Below are 18,837 nucleotides of genomic sequence, written 5' to 3'. Positions count from 1 at the left end.
TAGCCCACAAAACTGACGAATTTTCACAATTACAGTATTATTATCATCCTTATTATTACTATTATTACAATGTTATATTGGTTCTAACTAGATTCATACGACTGGCAAGACGGACTTTAAAACTGGAAAACTGGAAAAAGAGGAAAGTGTAGCTAGACAGCTAGGTGGGAACAAGCTAAAGGAATTGATGAAAAGTAGAAATAGAGAAATCTAGTATTCGGTCAAAGAGATACTTCAAAAGAACCTACCATACTACCTACAACTCCCCAGAAAAGCAACACTGCAGGCAACAGAAGAGATAAAGAAGACTATGATCATTTATAAAGATAAATTCTGGATATGACAGTTATGTTCAAAAATATAAATCTCATTAAACAAAATATAAAAGATACACACCACTGCATTCTTGGTTTAATGTACGGTATTTTTTTTTCTTCAAAAATTTTGCATTAGTTACAATGGTAAAAGCATGATAGAATGAATAATATTGCTTTATGTGATACTCACCCCAATGATTTGAGCCTTCCTTTCTACGGATGGAATTTTGTAAATCTTGCACCAATAAATAGTGTCGATGGTATTTGGAAGTCTTGCCTGGAATTTGAAATGATTGTATATGTTATTTTTATAAAAGAAAATCCTATTCAAACATTTCTATGTCATTTGTTTTGTTGGCTACCCCCCAAAATTGGGGGAAGTGCCTTGGTATATGTATGTATGTATGTATGTATGTATGTATGACTGTCAAGGCCTCTGATATTAATGGACGTCCCTGGGTGTTGACAGATGCAGTGATTACTCTGTAAAACTGGAAATTGTCTTAATACTCATCACTGTAATGCTCAATATCTAATAAGCTATATCTTTTTTTCTATCGTATACAAACATGCTGCTTTGAAGGGCCCTCAATTCTATGATATATTCAAATTCAGAACAGTATCTTGTTCCATGGAAATTATCTTTTTCATTTCCTCATTCTTTTAGTAAATTCAGTATCTTGTTCCATGGAAATACTGTTTTTCATTTCCTCATTCTTTTAGTAAATTCAGTATCTTGTTCCATGGAAATACTGTTTTCCATTTCCTCATTCTTTTAGTAAATTCAGTATCTTGTTCCATGGAAATACTGTTTTTCATTTCCTCATTCTTTTAGTAAATTCAGTATCTTGTTCCATGGAAATACTGTTTTCCATTTCCTCATTCTTTTAGTAAATTCAGTATCTTGTTCCATGGAAATACTGTTTTTCATTTCCTCATTCTTTTAGTAAATTCAGTATCTTGTTCCATGGAAATACAGTTTTTTAATTCCTCATTCTTTTAGTAAACTCATCTCCCACTCACATTATTGGCCACGACATCAAAAGTCTTGACATCATCCGGAAGCTCGCGCATTGTGAAAGGTGATTCGTTCAGGTACATACTTTTTGTTCCCCTTTTGTGGTGAATCATCATGTCCATCTCACCCTCTGGGTCCATGTAGTTGTATGCCCAAATGATACGCACAGTGTCATCCTGAAATTTTTAATTAATATTATTATTATTATTATTATTATTATTATTATTATTATTGTTATTATTGTTATTATTATTATTATTATTATTATCATTATACTATTATTATATTATATTATTATTATTATTATTATTATTATTGTTGTTGTTGTTGTTGTTGTTGTTGTATCAATATATTATAATATTATATTATTATTAATTATTAATTATTATTAATTATTAATTATTATTAATTATTAATTATTATTAATTATTAATTATTAATTATTATTAATTATTAATTATTAATTATTATTATCAATTATCAATTATTAATTATTATTATTAATTATTAATTGTTGTTGTTGTTGTTATTACTGGCAATGATTAAAAATATACACAAAGTTTCGTTGTGTACTTACAGTGATCTTATAATCTTCATCATCACAAGAATCCCAGAGTCTACTAAACTTGAGTACAGTGTGTGTGTCATTCTGATAACCCTCAATAAGCTCCACGTCCTGTGTCTTATCAATAATTGGTATTCCGTAGCCTGGAGCGTACCGATCCTAAGAACAAGTAAAGCAATTAATTTTAGGTATATAGCAAAATAAAGTTTTAATTGGAGACAACTATAAAAGTGAATTATTCATTTAGTTTCTTGTGTGATTCAAGTCAAAGAAAAACACTTCTAGAATTGAATATTGTTAACTCTTGCTGCAAGTCAATACACTCACGCCAGCATCAAACCCACATTAAGACCATTTCAAACTTGGCTAAGCACAGAATTAATGTTTCTCCTTTGTAACGCACCAAATGTTACAGCCATATTTAATAACCCTTGCTAGACTAATACTAGAAGGGTTAAAATGGGGCTAAAAGGTCAGTTACAAATCTTTATGAAATTCTGACTGTATTTACAATCTTTAGGAAATTCTGACTGTAATTATAATCTTTATGAAATTCTGACTGTATTTGCAATCTTTATGAAATTCTGACTGTATTTACAATCTTATACATATATTAGTAGAGTACTAAAAAAGGGATTTTGACGTAGGAAAAATCTATTTCTGGGCGAGGGACCTGTGCCGCCCAGTGAATAAGCTCCTATTAGCACTTATTCTTAGGTAATTTACTGCTAAATATACCAGAGAAAAAATGTAAAGGAGTGCTAGGTTAACTAGCTCGCTCACCTATTGGTGTCGGTATAAAATTGGGCGTATAATCCAGAGGTCCCGCACTATTTAGATTCATCCACGACAAAGACCCCAATAGAGGAGAGCCGTTCAACCTCACTCGGCACCAGCAACTCTGCATCCGCTCAGAACCCAACTCCTTAGCACCCAAAGTTTGGGGACTCCAAGGGAGAGGAGCTGGGAGGGTTCACTGGGCGGCACAGGTCCCTCGCCCAGAAATAGATTTTTCCTACGTCAAAATCCCTTTTCTGGGCTTGAACCTGTGCCGGCCAGTGAATATATACAAGAGAAATGTCACCAAACTTGCAAAATAAAGGAAAAACATAAACATAAGGGAAATACAAGTTGCTTTAATCAGAGATGAGTGCCAAAAACAGCTATAAGGGTATCTTAAAAAGAACATAAATCCACTTGGTAGAACAATTGACCAAAAAAGGGTAAGGTATAATAATGCCGTGAGTGATGATATATACAGATACTCAGGAGTCAAAAATTTACAAATATAATAATAGTAATCAGGTGCGAAACCAACGAATACAAATAGGGTATAAATGAGGCAGGTAAGGGGGAGAGATAAAATAACAAGGAATTAACATATGAGTTACCTGGGGGTAACTACGCTCCCTGCAGCTACTGTAGGAAATTTAAGGGCTTCCAAATGTTTAAGGTAGTGTTTCTTGAACACTGAGGGTGACTTCCACCCTGTATACCTGGAAAGATCCGTAAAATTCATGTGGTGAAAAAAGTTCACCGAAGTAGCAACCGCTCTGATATCATGTGCAAGAGGAAAAGAGTCAGGGCTAGCTTGTTTAATAAAATACAAAATTTGTTGCCTGATCCCTTTAATGGTAATGGTACCGCCTTGTTCTCTAACGAATAGAGGCCCCGAGGAGTTAGAGGAGGTCCGGGATAAATAAGACCTAAGAGTAGTAACAGGGCACAGAGACGGATCTTGCGTGAGGGGAACAATTTTCCAGGAGGACCATCTGTTCTGAGGGTCTTCGTTCTTAGCTAAAAAGAATTTGTTAGGTGAAAGAAGGACCTCTCCCGAAGGAAGGAACTCAATATGACCCGGGTCTCTTGACAAAGCTGCCAGTTCAGAAATTCTTGCCCCGGAAGCCAAACTCACCAGGAAAAGTGTTTTCCTGAGAAGGGGAATGTAATCACAAGAACTGTTAATGGTATCAGAAGCCAATTTGAGTACATCATTAAGGAACCAGGTAACCGGGGTAGGACGAGTAACCGGTTTCAGTCTGGCACAGGCTTTCGGAATTGAAGCTAACACAGAGTCGGTTAAGTCTATGTTAAAACCCACTAGGAATATCTTTTTCAAGGCAGATTTAATAGTGGTGATAGTATTGGCTGCCAGACCTGATTCTAATAAAGTTCTAAAGAAAGTGACTGTAAGGTTCAAGTTCATACAGTGTACGTCTGAGTCTATCAAAAATTTAGCCAACTTTTTAACCGCAGAATCATATTGGCGGATGGTGGAATCCCGTTTATCTGATTCTAGGAACAGGGTGTTTTGAGGATCGATATTGGCACCATGCATGGCCGCAAACTTCATGAAGTCCATAAAGTTAGGGCGCTCTGAATGTTTGAGAAAGCGTACACAACGCGTGTTTGTACTATCTGAGACAGAACCGGATTGGGTATCGGGTGAGGATGTAGTCTCAACTCTCGCAGGAGAGGATACCAATTGCTCTTGGGCCAGTTGGGTGCGACCAAGGCTACTCGTCCCTTGAAGGATCTCAGCTTGTCTAGGACTTTCAGTAAAAGATTCACCGGGGGAAAGAGATAAATGCTTTCCCAGATGTCCCAATTCTGTGACATAGCGTCTGTGGCGTAGGCCTGAGGGTCTAGATTGGGAGCCACATATACTCTCAACTTGTGGTTGGACTCCGTGGCGAAGAGATCCACTTGGAGACCCGGAACCCGAGAGAGAATCCACCGGAATGACTTTAGATCGAGTGACCATTCCGATTCTAGAGGGGAGGTCCGGGACAAGGCGTCTGCCACTACGTTCCGGACTCCCGCCAGGTGGACAGCTGAAAGATGCCAACGGTTCGAGGCTGCTAGGGAGAATATGGCTACTAGAACATGGTTCAGAGGCCCTGATTTTGATCCGCCTCTGTTGAGGCAGCGGACCACCACTTCGCTGTCGAGAACCAGACGAAGGTGTTGTCTCTTGGGTGGAGCGAGACGTTTCAGGGTTAGAAGAACTGCCATGGCCTCCAGCACATTGATGTGAAATTGGCGGAATAAGGGAGACCAAAGACCTTGAACTTTCCTGAGCTGAGAATAGCCTCCCCAACCTGATAGGGATGCGTCCGTGTGAATGATTAACTTCGGAGGCGGAAATCGAAGGGGAACTGACTTTGACAGATTGTTGGCCCTTGTCCAAGGTAGAAGTCTTTCCCGGAGAATGGGAGGAAGGCGGACTTTCCTGTCCCGGAGCTTCCGGTTCGCCCTCGAACGCCAGACACGATTGATATCTTTCAATTTTGCCTTCAGAAGTAGATCCGTCACTGAAGCAAATTGAAGGGACCCTAGGATCCTCTCTTGGAGTCGTCTGGAACTTACTTTGTCTTTGAGAAAGCGTTTGGTGTTCATTGCAATCTCTAACCTCTTGGGTTTGGGAAGACACAGAGTATGAGATATAAGATCCCATTGCAGGCCGAGCCATTGGAACTTTGATTTCGGAAGAAGACGGGACTTCTTGAAGTTGATCTGGAAGCCTAGAGATTGAAGGTATTGGATGACTCTGTGAGTGGCTTTTAGGCAATTTTGGGAGGTGTCTGACCAAATGAGCCAGTCGTCCAGATAGGCTACTACTTGAATCCCTTGATTTCTGAGTTCCTGAACAGCAACTTCTGCTAACTTTGTGAAGATCCTTGGGGCGATGTTGAGCCCAAAGGGCATCACCTTGAAGGAGTAATTTTTGTCCCCTAGGCGGAAGCCTAGATACGGACGGAAGTGTCTCGCTATCGGGACGTGATAATAGGCGTCTGTAAGATCGATAGAGGTGGTGACGGCCCCACGGGGAAGTAAGGTCCGCACCTGCGAGACGGTAAGCATCCGAAACTTGTCGCATTGAATGGACAAGTTGAGAAGGGATAGGTCTAGAATCACTCTTCTCTTGTCCGAATCCTTCTTCGGGACACTGAACAGCCGACCCTGAAACTTCAGGTGTTTCGTTTCTTGTATGGCGTTCTTTTGTAACAGGTCCTGGACAAATTCGACTAGGTCCGGAGTGGAATGTTGATGAAATCTGTTCGGAGGTGGAGGTCCTTGAATCCAACTCCACCCCAGTCCCTTGGAGATGATACTGAAAGCCCAGGGACTGAACCTCCATTTGTTGCGGAAGGCATAAAGCCTCCCCCCTACCCGCTGCACCTCAGTATTGGTTTGAGGAGTTGCCTCCACGTCCGCCTCGGAAGTTCTTTCCCTTGCGAAAGAATCTACCTCTACCTCTGTTCTGGTTTGAACCACGATGGTAGCCTCTACCTCTGTTATAACTCTGGGAAGAGCCTTGAGCCTCATAAGACTGGTTAAAGGCTGGAGAGGTGGTGGAGGCACCGGGAAGCTGGCTCTTAGGGAGCAGAACGGTGACATAGTCGTCCGATGAAGGAGCCCGAGAGGTGGAAGGCTGTGCAGGAGCAGCAGGAGATGGAGGAAGAGGCTGACGGAAAACAGACGAACTACTCTGCTGTTGCCGGAACTGGGTGGAGGTATACGGGCGGAGCTTCTTCCTACCCCGGGCTTGGTAATTTGCGGGATCATATTTCCGCTTAGGAGTCAAACCCCAACGGGTTTTAAGGCTCTGATTAACCCTAGTAGCCTCTGCCAAGACTTCCTCCACAAGATCCTCAGGGAAAAGATTTGAACCCCAGCAAGAGGACCGGATAAGTTTATTAGGCTCGTGCCTAATAGTCGCCTCAGCCAGGACGTGTTTGCGGCACCTACGTTTGGCAATAGCAAAGTCATATAGATCGAAATATAACGACTGCAAAGTAGCCTTATTGAGAGACTTAAAGATACTCTCAGTATCATAAGTTAAGGCTATCGACTCCGTAGACGTGGCCAAGTTCAAAGTTCGACCAACACGTAGGCGGGAATCATACTCCTGTTTAATAAGGGATTCCGGGAGACGGGGAAGCCGTTCGCTAAACATTACCGACGCACAGTCGGCTGTTAGCTTGCCAGAAGTAAAGGTGGTATGGACATTGTCCCAACACTCATTACTTGAAGGAAGAAGGAGGGAGATCGGGTCTACCTCTTGGATGGGAGGCAAGGGCTTCTCCTCCAGAGCATATTGAAAAGCCAGTTCTGCAACCTTATTGACGCATGGAGTCACGGTATTCTTGTCCATTAAGAACATTGTGAACGAACTTTTATGAGGCGTCAACATGGTATTGGTGCAACCAATATCATTCAGAAACCTAGCCCAAACAGATTGGGCTTGTTCCTTTGGGAAAATGACAGTCTCTTTGGGGACCTTATCCAGCCGAACCAGAGCTTCCTCGGTAAGCCTGGCATAACCATGAAATGGAAATGCGAGACCAGGAGGAAAGAATTCAAAGTCCTCTAGGGGACGAGTGCCAAGACCTTCCAATGTTAACATCCCGTCTGAAAATGGGGAATGAAGAGCCATACGCCAAGGGTTATTCTTGGTAAACGGCGGAAGCTTAGAGGCATCCGGGATGAGAGAGCTTTGAACTCGCTCCGGAGCACCCTGCTCTAATGCCCCAAGTCTCTGACCAATGTTAGAGAACATCGTGTCCATCTTGGCCTGCATTTCCGACACCAACTTAGCTTGCATCTCCGACACAATGCGAAGCATGGCTGATTCGGAAAGGCCCGGATTAGGAGCAGAAGTGGCGGATTGTACTCCCGGGTCGTGAGACTTAGAGGAGGAGCCGGAAGCCTTAGATGACGGGTTCGTATTAGACTTGGAACTATGGGAAGCCTTGTGGGGCTTACGAGCTTTTGGCAAAGTCCTAGATATAGACTTATCTTTGGGGGGAACCGGGTGTGATCGGTGAGACGAATCACGGTCCCCAGAAAGACCATGGAAAGAAGAGAGATCAGATGAAGAAGAAAGAGCGGGGCTGAGGATAGGAATCTCAGCGCCAGTAACACCTGCCTCACTTACCACCCTACCTGCATCCGGGTCATCCAACAACATAGGTTCGACGTCCAAGTTCATGGAGGCAACATTGTCTTCCAGATCTCCGGGGGCATCCAACGGATCTTGTTCCTGGTCTATGAATCCCGCAATAGTGGCATCAATGTGGGCAATGATGGGTGCCGCAACATGCCTAGCCACAGCGGCTGAAGACTTGGCATTAGGGTAGATCATTGCACAGTAGTCTTCAGACAGGACGTAAGGCTGTTTAGATTTGACGTTTCTGGCAAATCCCCTAACCCACACTTTCAGTGTGGCCCGAGCCGCAGTCTTCTGCTCCGGGGATGCCTGAAATAATAGTGGGAATTATAAAAAGGAAGATTCCCGGTGGTCCTTCAAGGCCATAGAAATCTTACTAAATAATGTATGTATACCAAAAAAGGTAAAATAATTAGAAAGGCAACATAGCCAACGGGACTCACCGAATCAGATCCGAGGGTGGTGATGAGGTCAAAACAGACCATACAGTTATCAGGGTGCCAGACCACTATGTCCTCCAGCTGAACTCCGCAGAGGGCGTGAGACCTACATACGGTATGGCCACAAGGCTGATGAAGAACAGCTGTACAGGCCGTCGTCTGACAATGCACCATCTATAAAAAGAATAGTATATGAGAAACTGTAATTCTCTTAAGTAGGGGCGGGTCCAGAGGACCCGGGACTAACATAAGTCTAACCTAAGACTAGAGCTTAACTGTAATACTCTTAAGTAGGGGCGGGTCCGGAGGACCCGGGCCTAAACATAAGTCTAACTTAAGACTAGAGCTTAACTGTAATACTCTTAAGTAGGGGCGGGTCCGGAGGACCCGGGCCTAAACATAAGTCTAACTTAAGACTAGAGTATAGCTATCCATTCCGGTCGAGCCGGGATCATAAAAAAGGATACAACAACAAAGAATTAAGACACATGGTGTCTGATTTCCCGGAGCGAGGTTAAGCCCCGGGCCGGGAAATAAAGGTAAGAATTAAGACACATGGTGTCTGATTTCCCGGAGCGAGGTTAAGCCCCGGGCCGGGAAATAAAGGTATATCCATAAACCAATACATAAAGGAACTCCGGGATAGTGATCTGTCATATATAATCCTATATAATCATAGGAACTGTTATAAATTAATAGGGGGGCGGAACTGTAGATAAGAACCGCCAACCGAACCCGGAGGGTTTCGTATAACATAATAAAATTGTGATAGGTGAATATAAAATAGGGTGCACCGGGATCCTACTCTGTTGAAAGGTGGCCAACCCGTCTAGACAGAGACGAAACCGCCGGGACACCCGGAGGACAAAGTCCATAAACACTGAACTACCCCCTCTAAAAGGAGGGAAGGCAACGGTCCCCTAGGAGAGGGGGGAGAGAAGCCTAGCCACCAACCTAGCGAGAGGGGGAGCTTGGGGGAGGATCACGTGATACGGAGCAGCAGGGCTACCAACTGACGATCCCCAAACACTACCAAAACAGATCATACGGAGTAATAAGCACAAATATTCATTATAAAAGTAATAGCGTTGAAAAATATATGAATATACACATAAAAAATTAGGGCAAGGTATGCAACATGATAAATAAATCCCAAAGGACAGCAACCTGATGGCTTAAATAATAAAAATTGCCGCCCAGTAACGAAGGTCGGCAAGCCATCTACGATACGTAACTGATATCGGCCCTAAATATGAACCACAAGGGTTCTAAACGCTAAATAATGAATATCCACAATAAAACATATAAAAATTTAATTAATAATAAAAATAATACACTTAGTAACACCGCGAGTGAAACTAAAAGCTCTCAAAACAGGAGTACCAACCGTAAGCGGAATCAAGCAAGATCGATATGATCGAAGAGAATAAACTCCTATAATTTAAATATTAAACGATCTAGATTGCTCAAAACACAGCAAAACATAGCTTGGTACTCAACTTAGACGGTGTCTCCTGGGAAACCGATGAAGAAGCCATAATCCAGTGGAAAATAAGCAAAATACGAGAGCACAAAAAAAGCGGGTTACAACACAGGCGTGCTAAAAAAGGAGTTGGGTTCTGAGCGGATGCAGAGTTGCTGGTGCCGAGTGAGGTTGAACGGCTCTCCTCTATTGGGGTCTTTGTCGTGGATGAATCTAAATAGTGCGGGACCTCTGGATTATACGCCCAATTTTATACCGACACCAATAGGTGAGCGAGCTAGTTAACCTAGCACTCCTTTACATTTTTTCTCTGGTATATTTAGCAGTAAATTACCTAAGAATAAGTGCTAATAGGAGCTTATTCACTGGCCGGCACAGGTTCAAGCCCAGAAAATAATAACCACAAACTATGAGAAATGTCTAGATTTTAAAGAAAATACGGTAGCATGTGGAATCATTCACATTGTTGATAAATCTGAATTCAATAAAAAACAAAACACTCACATGTAGTATGACTTCTCCAGTAAGGTCATTTACCCATCCCAGGATGATATCAGCGCCTTTCATCCCGCCACTGGGGGAGAATCCAAGACCAACATATCCAGTGGTTGCAACCTGCAAGATAGATAAGAAATTTCTGTGAGAACATTATTCAGCTAATATCCTTTTCTTGACCTCCCTTACTGTGTGTATTTTGTCCATTACAGGTAGTTAATTTTCATTCTTCATTTGCATATAAGTATGTATTTCTGTTCGGTTATGGTTTTCTCTGTTTTCAGCCTTTAAAATTATTTTAAAGAGTCTAGAGGTCCATAATGGTCCTTCCCCCCCTTCAACACCTTACTACATTTTCAAACTACTAATAGGCAAACTTCATTTACTACAATCCTCTCAACCAATTCTGGAAGCTGGCTTGGAATGTTATGTCTTTGCTGTCTGTTCTGTATAGTAGTGTGTTCATTTAGAAAATATTAATCATGTTATATAGACATTAACCATAACAACAACAAAAAAAGCACAGTAGGCTACTATAATCATATATATTTTATACATCTATAATATTAATAGTAAAGAAAGGACATAAACTAGAGGGTAAAAGGACACTACAACCTCCCTTTAAATAAATCATGAATCTGGGCCAGAAGGTCCAGCACTGGGACCTGGGAGGCCATTCAACACCCACATGTAATAGGGATAAAGGTTAAAGGTGTCTGGTTTCAGTTCCAGTTATTCAGAATAGATGCTCACCAGAACGTCAGCCGGGCAAGCCCAACCCCCCGCTGTGTTGCCCAACCACAGCAGTGGCCTCACCAGTAAACAGTTTAAACTCACGGTCCTGGGCGGGGATCGATCTGCTGCCATGCGAATGCTAGGCAAACAAGTTACCGCTATACTAGCCAGGAGTATGAAATAAAGGTTAAGAGGCTACACAGCTAGATGGAAGGGAATAAAAGGCAATAGAGGTACAGTATAGTTGAAGGGTAAAAAGGGAGCGCAGCTGCGGTCCAAAAATAGTGCTGCAAAAACACTCTAGTAATAGAGAAACTCAAGAGACTAAAACATAATCCCAGAGTGAGCAACACAATTCTTCAAATGGTCTTACTCCAAGATATGTTGTTTTATCTATTGCCCAACATCTAATTGTTTCCTGCCTGTCACAAGGCTCATCTTAGGTGAAATCTTTGAAAAATTACACTTAACTATTTAGACAATTTGAGGGATATTGTATACAGCAGTTGAAACATAGATAAAATTAAAAACTAAACATCTTGCAGGAGGTAAAGTCATTAGCTTTACATTTAATCATATTAAAATATAAGTAGCAATAATATTCAGAAATAATTCACATACAAATAAAAAAATAATTAGCATTAACAATATATTAAAACAAAGATCAACTATACTCAAGAAGGGAATTAAATACTCACATGAACTTCGAAAATGATGTCTCGCTCACGCGGTGTCCAGAGCAGAACATAATTAGCCTCGGTGTCAAGCACTGTCCGATGAACCATGCCCTCTTTGGCAGCAGATCCCATAGGCGAAGCTCTTACGTGCATGAGGGTTATTACCACCAACACCACTGTAGTGGTTACAATGTAACCCATTTTTCTCATTCTGAAAATTAAAGATAGAGATCTTCAACATTTTACGATGATTTGAAAAGGCCTCCAATTGAAAATTTTCTTTTCGACAAGACTTGAAATGGTGTCCTGTTAATACATCTCTTTCCCCACATGTTAGGAAAGTTAAAATTTCATTTCTTGACAACATGCTGGCTTGATTCCAAGAGGAAATACTTTCAAACTGATGCATACTGTACCTAAATAAAGATTAGACAGTGTTCCAATGACTTAAACGAATAACGGATCAGTGTTCCAATGACTTTAACGAATAATGGATCAGTGTTCCAATGACTTGAACGAATAACGGAAGACACCAACCATAATGAGACTATACCTATACATAGATCTATATCAATAAGTTAAATCACGGAAAATCTTTCAGTTTTCAGCTGTATGAACATGTGAGTTAAACTAGATTCACCACCGATATAATCGTGACATTTTCCTGTTTGAAAATATATCCAGTTTACCTAATATGTCATTTAAAGAAACTGACCTTCTACTTTATGGCTGAAGAGGAAAAGAGGGATTGTCCTTTTAGCAAGTGCCTGATGAGGATTGTCATTTTAGCCAGTGCCTGATGAGGATTGTCATTTTAGCCAGTGCCTAATGAGGATTGACATTTTAGCCAGTGCCTAATGAGGATTGTCATTTTGGCCAGTGCCTAATGAGGATTGTCATTTTGGCCAGTGCCTAATGAGGATTGTCATTTTGGCCAGTGCCTAATGAGGATTGTCATTTTAGCCAGTGCCTAATAAGAATTGCCATTTTAGCCAGTGACTAATGAGAATTTTCATTTTAGTCAGTGCCTAATGAGGATTGTCATTTTAGCCAGTGCCTAATTGGGATTGTCCTTTTAGCCAGTGCCTAATGAGGATTGACATTTTAGCCAGTGCCTAATGAGGATTGACATTTTAGCCAGTGCCTAATGAGGATTGTCATTTTGGCCAGTGCCTAATGAGGATTGTCATTTTGGCCAGTGCCTAATGAGGATTGTCATTTTGGCCAGTGCCTAATGAGGATTGTCATTTTAGCCAGTGCCTAATAAGAATTGCCATTTTAGCCAGTGACTAATGAGAATTTTCATTTTAGTCAGTGCCTAATGAGGATTGTCATTTTAGCCAGTGCCTAATTGGGATTGTCCTTTTAGCCAGTGCCTAATGAGGATTGACATTTTAGCCAGTGCCTAATGAGGATTGACATTTTAGCCAGTGCCTAATGAGGATTGTCATTTTGGCCAGTGCCTAATGAGGATTGTCATTTTGGCCAGTGCCTAATGAGGATTGTCATTTTGGCCAGTGCCTAATGAGGATTGTCATTTTAGCCAGTGCCTAATAAGAATTGCCATTTTAGCCAGTGACTAATGAGAATTTTCATTTTAGTCAGTGCCTAATGAGGATTGTCATTTTAGCCAGTGCCTAATTGGGATTGTCCTTTTAGCCAGTGCCTAATGAGGATTGTCATTTTAGCCAATGCCTAATGACCAATGTCCTTTTTAGCAGGTAATTCAAGAGAAATTGGTCCTCCTGTCAAGAGTCCAAAAGAGAGAAAGTGTCTAAAGAGAAAGTGTCTAAAGAGAAAGTGGCTAAAGAGATAGTGGCTAAAGAGAAAGTACCAGCCTGTCAAGAGAAATGGTCATTCTGTCAAGTGGCTAAAGGGAAAATGCCCTCATGTATACAGTACTGTAGTAGCTAAAGAGTAACTGCCACTGTGTAGAGTGGTTGGATCAGAAATGTCCTACTGTCAAGGGCCGAAAAGGGAAGAGTGTTCCTGTCAAGTAGCTAAAGATAAACGTTTCTCCAGTCAGCCATTTCATGTAAAACTGTGCTCCTGTCAAGCAACTAAAGATAAACTGCCCTCCAGTCAGCAATCAAAAGAAAAAATTCTCCTCTCAAGATGATAAATAATAATAATGCCCTTTTTAAGTACTTGAAGAGTGGCCTTCTGTTAAATAAATCAGCAAAAGAGATCAGAACCTTATTGAATGATGTAAAGATAAACTACTGCCTAGTAGCTAAACATAAACTGTCCTTGGTCTAACTAGTAAAAGAGAGAGTGTCTGTTAAAGTGGCCAGAGAGAAAGTATACTCCTGTCATGAATGGTCCTACTACCAAGTGGATAATAATAGTTTTCTCTTGCCATGCAGATAATAATAGCATTCTTATGTCAAGTGGATAAAAAGTGTTCTCCAGTCACGTGGATGGATTTATATATTTTCTTATCAAGTGGTTAATGAGAAAGTGACCTTGTCTCATGTGGCTAAGGAGAACAGCACCCTACTGAGTGGGTAAAAATAAACACCTTTCTAGTAGCTAAAGAAAACTACCAGGTGTCAAAATGGAAACTGCCTACCTTGATGTCAAGTGACTAGAAAGTATCTTCCTTAAAAAAAAAAAAAAAAAAAAAAAACTCTCTTACCCAATAGATTACCATAGCATTTTCCTGTCCAGTGACAACATAAAAATGATCCTCCCTTCAAGTGGTTAGGAGAAAGTGGCCTCCTATTATGAAGTTGAAAAGAAGAGCTCCTATGGAATGGTTGAAGATAAGCTTCTACCTAGCAACTCAAAAAAAAAAAAAAAAAACTGTCTTCCCTCCAAATGTCAACAAAACACTGTCTCTTTGTTGAGTGGCTAGAAAATGGCCCATTATCAAGAAGTTAAAGAAAAGAAGTTCCATCTGCCGAGTGGATAACTATGGATAACTACAGTCTTTTATTCATTGGCTAAATAAACTGTCCTCCTTTAAAATGGTCATAGAGAAAGGTGCCTCCTCTAAGGTAGTGCATGTGAACCACACTCTAGCGACTGACTAAGGATATACTTCTCCTTCTCCTAAATAACAAATAATAAACTATTTATGAGAGAGAGAGAGAGAGAGAGAGAGAGAGAGAGAGAGAGAGAGAGAGAGAGAGAGAGAGAGAGAGAGAGAGAGAGAGAGAGAGAGAGAGAGATCAGACAATGGCTAGGTTAAGTAAAATTTGGAAATCAAATAGCCTAAAATTTCATATAAAAATCAGACTATATATCAGTTTAGTGAGATCGGTGTTACTCTATGGACACGAGTCAGGGTGTGATAATGAAACAATCTTCAATAGATTTAATAGATTTGAGAACAAAGCCCGCAGAAGGATATTGGGAGTTGAATGGCAGGAGAGGATTAGAAATGAAACTATAAGAGAGATTACTCAAGTACCATATATGGATGAGATCATGATGAGGGGTAGATGGAGATGGTTTGGGCATGCTCTTCGCACTCCCCAAGAGAGATTAGTTCACCAAATATTTAACTAGGCTCCACAAGGCACTAGAAGAATTGGAAGACCCAGGTCTACATGGCTTAGGGCAATAAAGCACGGAATAGGGGATGATGAATGAAGAAGTATTGAATTAAAAGCTCAAGACAGAGACGACTGGCGAAATCTAACCAAGGAAAATTCCCTATTGACTGCATAAAGTGGGTAAAGTTAAACTGCCCCTATTAATGGCAAAATTAAAAGCTTCAAGAATGATGCAACTTTCTTGTCATCCATTCATATGACGGACCAATGTAACCATCTCTTTGATCTACTGTATTCTTATATAACTTAACCCTCCTTCAGAATTCAACCTTAATCTTTCCTTTCTTTTTTCTTATATTTGTCTTCCAAATATGTTTTATGTAGCCATTAGTTCATTAGTTTCCTAATCATATAGTTATTTGTACAACATTGTCACAATTAGCTCTATACTACTTAATTAAGCAATCAATGATATATTTCGAAATACATCGCACTTTGCCCACACAAAAAAAATCCATATAATTCTGTATTATTATTATTATTATTATTATTATTATTATTATTATTATTATTACAAGCTAAGCTATAACCCTAGTTGGAAAACCAAGATGCTATAAGCCCAAGGGCTCCAACAGGGAAAAATAGCCCAGTGATGAAAGGAAACAAGAAAATATATAAACTATAAAATATTAAACCATCGAAATAAATCATTTTAAGAACAGTAACAACATTAAATTACATCATTCATATATAAACTATAAAAACTTCAAATATGAGGAAGAGAATTAAAAGATTGTGCCCGAGTGTATCCTCAAGCAAGAGAACTCTAATCCAAGACAGTGGAAGACCACTGGTACAGAGGCTATATGCCACAATGAGAGGTATTTGAAAACACCAATTTAGCTTTAATCTAATATCTTGAATATGCAATTGTTATTATAAGAACATGATGAACATGGTCAGAGTTATTCGAAAATGTTTAATATATAGACATGTGAAACACTTACCTATTTATGCCAGAAAACAGTTACTTAATAAGAACACCTTTGCCGGGACACCAGCTGACAGACGTCCTTATCAGAAGGACTTGTTGATACGAATTGACCATCCTTCCTGCAAAGACACTAGATGAAATCTTAGGCGGAACACACACACACACACACACACACACACACACACACACCCTCTCTCTCTCTCTCTCTCTCTCTCTCTCTCTCTCTCTCTCTCTCTCTCTCTCTCTCTCTCTCTCTCTCTTTTCTCTCTCTCTCTCTCTCAGCATTTCCATTAACATTATTATTATTATTATTATTATTATTATTATTATTACTAGTCAAGCTACAACCCTAGTTGGAAAAGCAAAATGCTATAAGACCACGGGTTCCAATAGGGAAAAATAGCCCAGTGAGGAAAGGAAATAAGGAAATAAATAAATGATGAGAACAAATTAACAATAAATCATTCTAAAAACAGTATTGGTAAAGCAACAAATTCTCTCTCTCTCTCTCTCTCTCTCTCTCTCTCTCTCTCTCTCTCTCTCTCTCTCTCTCTCAGCATTTCCATTATTATTATTATTATTATTATTATCAGCCAAGCTACAACCCTAGTTGGAAAAGCAAAATGCTATAAGACCACGGGTTCCAATAGGGAAAAATAGCCCAGTGAGGAAAGGAAATAAGGAAATAAATAAATGATGAGAACAAATTAACAATAAATCATTCTAAAAACAGTATTGGTAAAGCAACAAATTCTCTCTCTCTCTCTCTCTCTCTCTCTCTCCTCTCTCTCTCTCTCTCTCTCTCTCTCTCTCTCTCTCTCTCTCTCCCTCAGCATTTCCATTATTATTATTATTATTATTATTATTATTAGCCAAGCTACAACCCTAGTTGGAAAAGCAAGATGTTATAAGCCCAGGGGCTCCAATAGGGAAAAATAGCCCAGTGAGTTAAGGAAATAAATAAATGATGAGAACAAATTACAATAAATCATTCTAAAAACAGTATTGGTAAAGCAGCAAATTCTCTCTCTCTCTCTCTCTCTCTCTCTCTCTCTCTCCTCTCTCTCTCTCTCTCTCTCTCTCTCTCTCTCTCTCTCTCTCTCTCTCTCTCTCAACATTTCCATTATTATTATTATTATTATTATTATTAGCCAAGCTACAACCCTAGTTGGAAAAGCAAGATGCTAAAAGCCCAGGGGCTCCAATAGGGAAAAATAGCCCAGTGAGGAAAGGAAATAAGGAAATAAATAAATGATGAGAACAAATTAACAATAAATAATTCTAAAAACAGTATTGGTAAAGCAACAAATTCTCTCTCTCTCTCTCTCTCTCTCTCTCTCTCTCTCTCTCTCTCTCTCTCTCTCTCTCTCAAGCTAAAGTAATCCTACCGCGTAATTTCGATCATTAAAAATGCGTTTCGAGTTGCCATGTCGTGATTTATTTTCAACAAAACTTGAGCTACAATTTTTCACTTTTTTATCATTGGGTCACCTTTTGTTTATCAATAAAAATCAAAATATCCTCGTTTAGGTTTAAAGATTATTACAAATTCTTTTAGAGAGGTTTTCTCTTTTAAATCGTACTTAAATCATAATGCTCACAGGAAACTTTCATCTCGCTGACACCCTAGGCCTAGAGCAACATAGACCTAAGATTATATGTCCCAGCGATTAAAATCATTTCAGAAACGAATTAGTTATGGGTTTCATATTTAGGTTAAAACAAATATGAAACTATTTATGTAAAACATATAAAAATTAAAATATATAGACAAATATCATATAAACATCTAGCGTTATATAATCAGATTACGTCAAATTCGAAAACAAAAACAATGTTTAACTTCGCAATTAATAATAATAATAATAATAATAATAATAATAATAATAATAATAATAATAATAATAATAAATATATAGCTTAGCAATTAATAATGATAATAATAATAATAATAATAGTTATCTAGCTTAGCAATTAATAATAATAATAATAATAATAATAATAAATCACTTCTAGTTGACAGATATACTTCACATATGGTAATAGTTTTATTAACACAATTTAACACATACGGTAATAGTTTCATTAACACAATTTACCTCTAAAATATATAACCACACATAGAAAATAGCAAATACGTTCAAACACAAATTACAGTCGAATGATTCCAGCTGATTCCTCTACCAATTCAATTACCGGAAGAAGGGTAATGGAAGAACGACCCCCTAAAGGATTTCATAATGAAATCGCTGAACAGAGTAACCCTGGCTAATCTTGTTACACGTGAACGACTTCAAAAATGCTTTGCCAGTTATGACATTGCAAAAAAAAACATAATTGTCATGCAAACCTAACCCAGGTGTGTGTGTGTGTGTGTGTTTTTGTGTGTTTGCAAAAAACATAATTATCATGCAAACCTAACCCAGGTGTGTGTGTGTATGTGTGTGTGTTTGCAAAAACATAATTGTCATGCAAACCTAACCCAGGTGTGTGTGTGTGTATGTGTGTGAATGCTATATACTATGCACTTGTAATAATAATAATAATAATAATAATAATAATAATAATAATAATAATAATAATAATATCAACCACAGCATTATGTTTAAATGTATATTTTATACATTTCGATTTTTTTAAGCGCGTCTGTATTTACAGAT

At 39.3% G+C, this 18,837-nt stretch overlaps 1 protein-coding gene across 2 annotated transcripts in view; it reads right to left on the bottom strand.

Moving 5' to 3' along the window:
* The window catches only part of LOC137628726 (DBH-like monooxygenase protein 1), a 76,691-nt gene that overhangs the window by 49,243 nt on the left and 8,611 nt on the right, over window positions 1–18,837 (bottom strand). For both annotated transcript variants that reach the window (XM_068359899.1, XM_068359898.1), the window contains exons 2-7: window positions 16,191–16,296; window positions 11,705–11,894; window positions 10,281–10,391; window positions 1,913–2,059; window positions 1,341–1,511; window positions 508–594 (exon numbers count right to left, since the gene is read on the bottom strand). In XM_068359899.1, the coding sequence (XP_068216000.1) occupies window positions 508–594; window positions 1,341–1,511; window positions 1,913–2,059; window positions 10,281–10,391; window positions 11,705–11,893 (705 nt within the window). In that variant the 5' untranslated portion in view covers window position 11,894; window positions 16,191–16,296. The remainder of the gene's footprint in view (window positions 1–507; window positions 595–1,340; window positions 1,512–1,912; window positions 2,060–10,280; window positions 10,392–11,704; window positions 11,895–16,190; window positions 16,297–18,837) is intronic.

Source organism: Palaemon carinicauda, chromosome 36 (genome assembly GCF_036898095.1).
Source record: "Palaemon carinicauda isolate YSFRI2023 chromosome 36, ASM3689809v2, whole genome shotgun sequence".
NCBI classification, from domain to species: domain Eukaryota; kingdom Metazoa; phylum Arthropoda; class Malacostraca; order Decapoda; family Palaemonidae; genus Palaemon; species Palaemon carinicauda.
The sequence above is the reverse complement of the archived record's forward strand: the minus strand, read 5'-3'. Positions and strand labels throughout refer to the sequence as shown.